The sequence below is a fragment of the Cyphomyrmex costatus genome, unplaced genomic scaffold, assembly GCF_001594065.2.
Source record: "Cyphomyrmex costatus isolate MS0001 unplaced genomic scaffold, Ccosl1.0 scaffold171, whole genome shotgun sequence".
Lineage (NCBI taxonomy): Eukaryota > Metazoa > Arthropoda > Insecta > Hymenoptera > Formicidae > Cyphomyrmex > Cyphomyrmex costatus.
The window spans coordinates 25,353-27,334 of NW_017275727.1; the positions used below are offsets into that span (position 1 = coordinate 25,353).

A 1,982-nucleotide genomic window follows, 5' to 3' on the forward strand; every position below is an offset into this window, starting at 1 on the left:
CACCACCACCCACGTGCACGAACCGTCGTTCTAAAAGTGTTCGCGCACCTTCGAGTCGCGCGATCCTCGCCACCGCGGATTGTCTATGCCCGACGGTGAGACGCGGACGCTTGGCGCGACACTCGAGGCTCTCGATGCACTCTTTGCATCTCTCCAGCCACGCGAAGCACTCGCCCAATGTAGCTACGCGACCGCAATGTTCGAGCAGTTCGCGTTCTAAACGCTCGTAGTCTTCCATTTTAGAAACAAGAGAGTTATTCGGAGCACTTGCACGTTACTCGTTCACACGTTTTGCAAGCCCGCACTGAATACACAATGTCATATAGGCTCATCACCGTTTTATTGTAGTAGAAGGATGACAAACACTTTCGACATCCACAGAAGTCCTTAGCACACCCGTCACGAAATAGTTTCTTTATAGCAGGATTCCTTTCAGGATTGTACTGAAGCATACTTTCACAGTTTATCATCACCACTCCAGCTCTTGTACCGCTATACGTGTACATCGTAACGCAATTGCCGTATTTCCGAAGTTTTTCCGTGATATATCCGATATATCCCACACAATTATTTTCTGATGCACTGGCATTTCCAGTTTCACGATTCTTAAACTCGTCTAATAACCGCGTGTATGCTTCTCGTCGCGCGCGCAATGGCCATAAGTCAGTTGGAATCCTTCAATGTCTGTTTTTTTCACGACGTGTCCACCGTCTATCTCCCGATCGCGAATTATATACACCGGTGATGTCCACGCACTATCGTATTTACTCTGCGGATCTTTGAGAACTGCATACACATCTCTCAGTTGATAATGATATCTTCTGTCACATTCGTCGAGATCATACATCCAAACTATTACGTCGGTATATGACAGGTTTTTTATTCTATTTTTATCTTCATCTTCGTCGGAAGACTCACTGTCTTCGATATTGACATTTTCTATTACGCGATCACCGTGTATCTCTCGAATTATATGCACCGGCGATGCCTGCACATCCTTCCTCGGCAAATTTTCGACGAGATTGTTCACACATTTAAAATAATTGTCCCAATCTTCGTCCAGCAACGGATCCGTTGATTCGTTGGTTGCCATTATATTTTCTTACACTGTGCAGATAGGGCAGCACGGGAACACCAGACACATGAGTTTCCGGCAATTGGAGCACGTTTCGGCGCTGAGGACCTCGATGAAATCGGTGTCGTGCTTCCTGATCATCGAACCGACTTCGGCGATGTTGTTGACCATGCACACAGGGCTAGCGCTCCGCCGTGTAGCACTGGATCGTTTAACGCGAAAAACACCCAGGATTTGCGCGTCCGGGATAATTTTTCGCACACGATCGTTCTCAAGATCGCTGACGCATCTACGGATAACACGCTGTCGTCGGAAGACTCGACGTCCATAACGTCTTCGACGTCCATCAATTTGTCACACACTGCGTATATTCGGCTTGCACACTTAGACACACGCGGCACTTAATGAGGCGTACCGCGCTTCCGACTCGCTATTTATACCGTTTCTTGTCAGCGTGAACGCGTCTTCCTAGAACTGCATCTCGCCACTCTTCTTAGAAATTTTATCGCGCGAGATAACGCGTAGTAATTTGATAACGTTCAGCAGCCATCGGCGCTCTTCTTAGAAATTTTATCGCGCGAGATAACGCGTAGTAATTTGATAACGTTCAGCAGCCATCGGCGCTCTTCTTAGAAATTTTATCGCGCAAGATAACGCGTAGTAATTTGATCCTTGTGCGAACCTGTCGTTGATACTCGGTATCGCATTTCGAAAAAGGCCGGCATGCGTCATGTGATCAGTGCCATGTGATCGCTGCGCGAACCTGTCGTCGCCCGATGGCGTCATCGCGGTCTTTTGAAAAAGGACTGCGCGATAAGGCCGGCGGCCTTTTGTAATATCCCGAGGGGGGCGGCCCGGTGGCGGCGGCCCGGCGCGATAAGACCCCAGGGCGAGGGACCAGCGGCGC

The 1,982-nt window shown here is 49.0% G+C and overlaps 1 protein-coding gene across 1 annotated transcript in view; it reads right to left on the minus strand.

Annotated features, from left to right (window-relative positions):
• The window catches only part of LOC108771980 (uncharacterized), a 3,747-nt gene extending 3,509 nt beyond the window's left edge, over positions 1-238 (minus strand). Inside the window, exon 1 of the mRNA XM_018537411.1 lies at positions 49-238. Within this exon, the coding sequence (XP_018392913.1) occupies positions 49-238 (190 nt within the window). The remainder of the gene's footprint in view (positions 1-48) is intronic.
• Between the last annotated feature and the right edge of the window lie 1,744 nt (positions 239-1,982).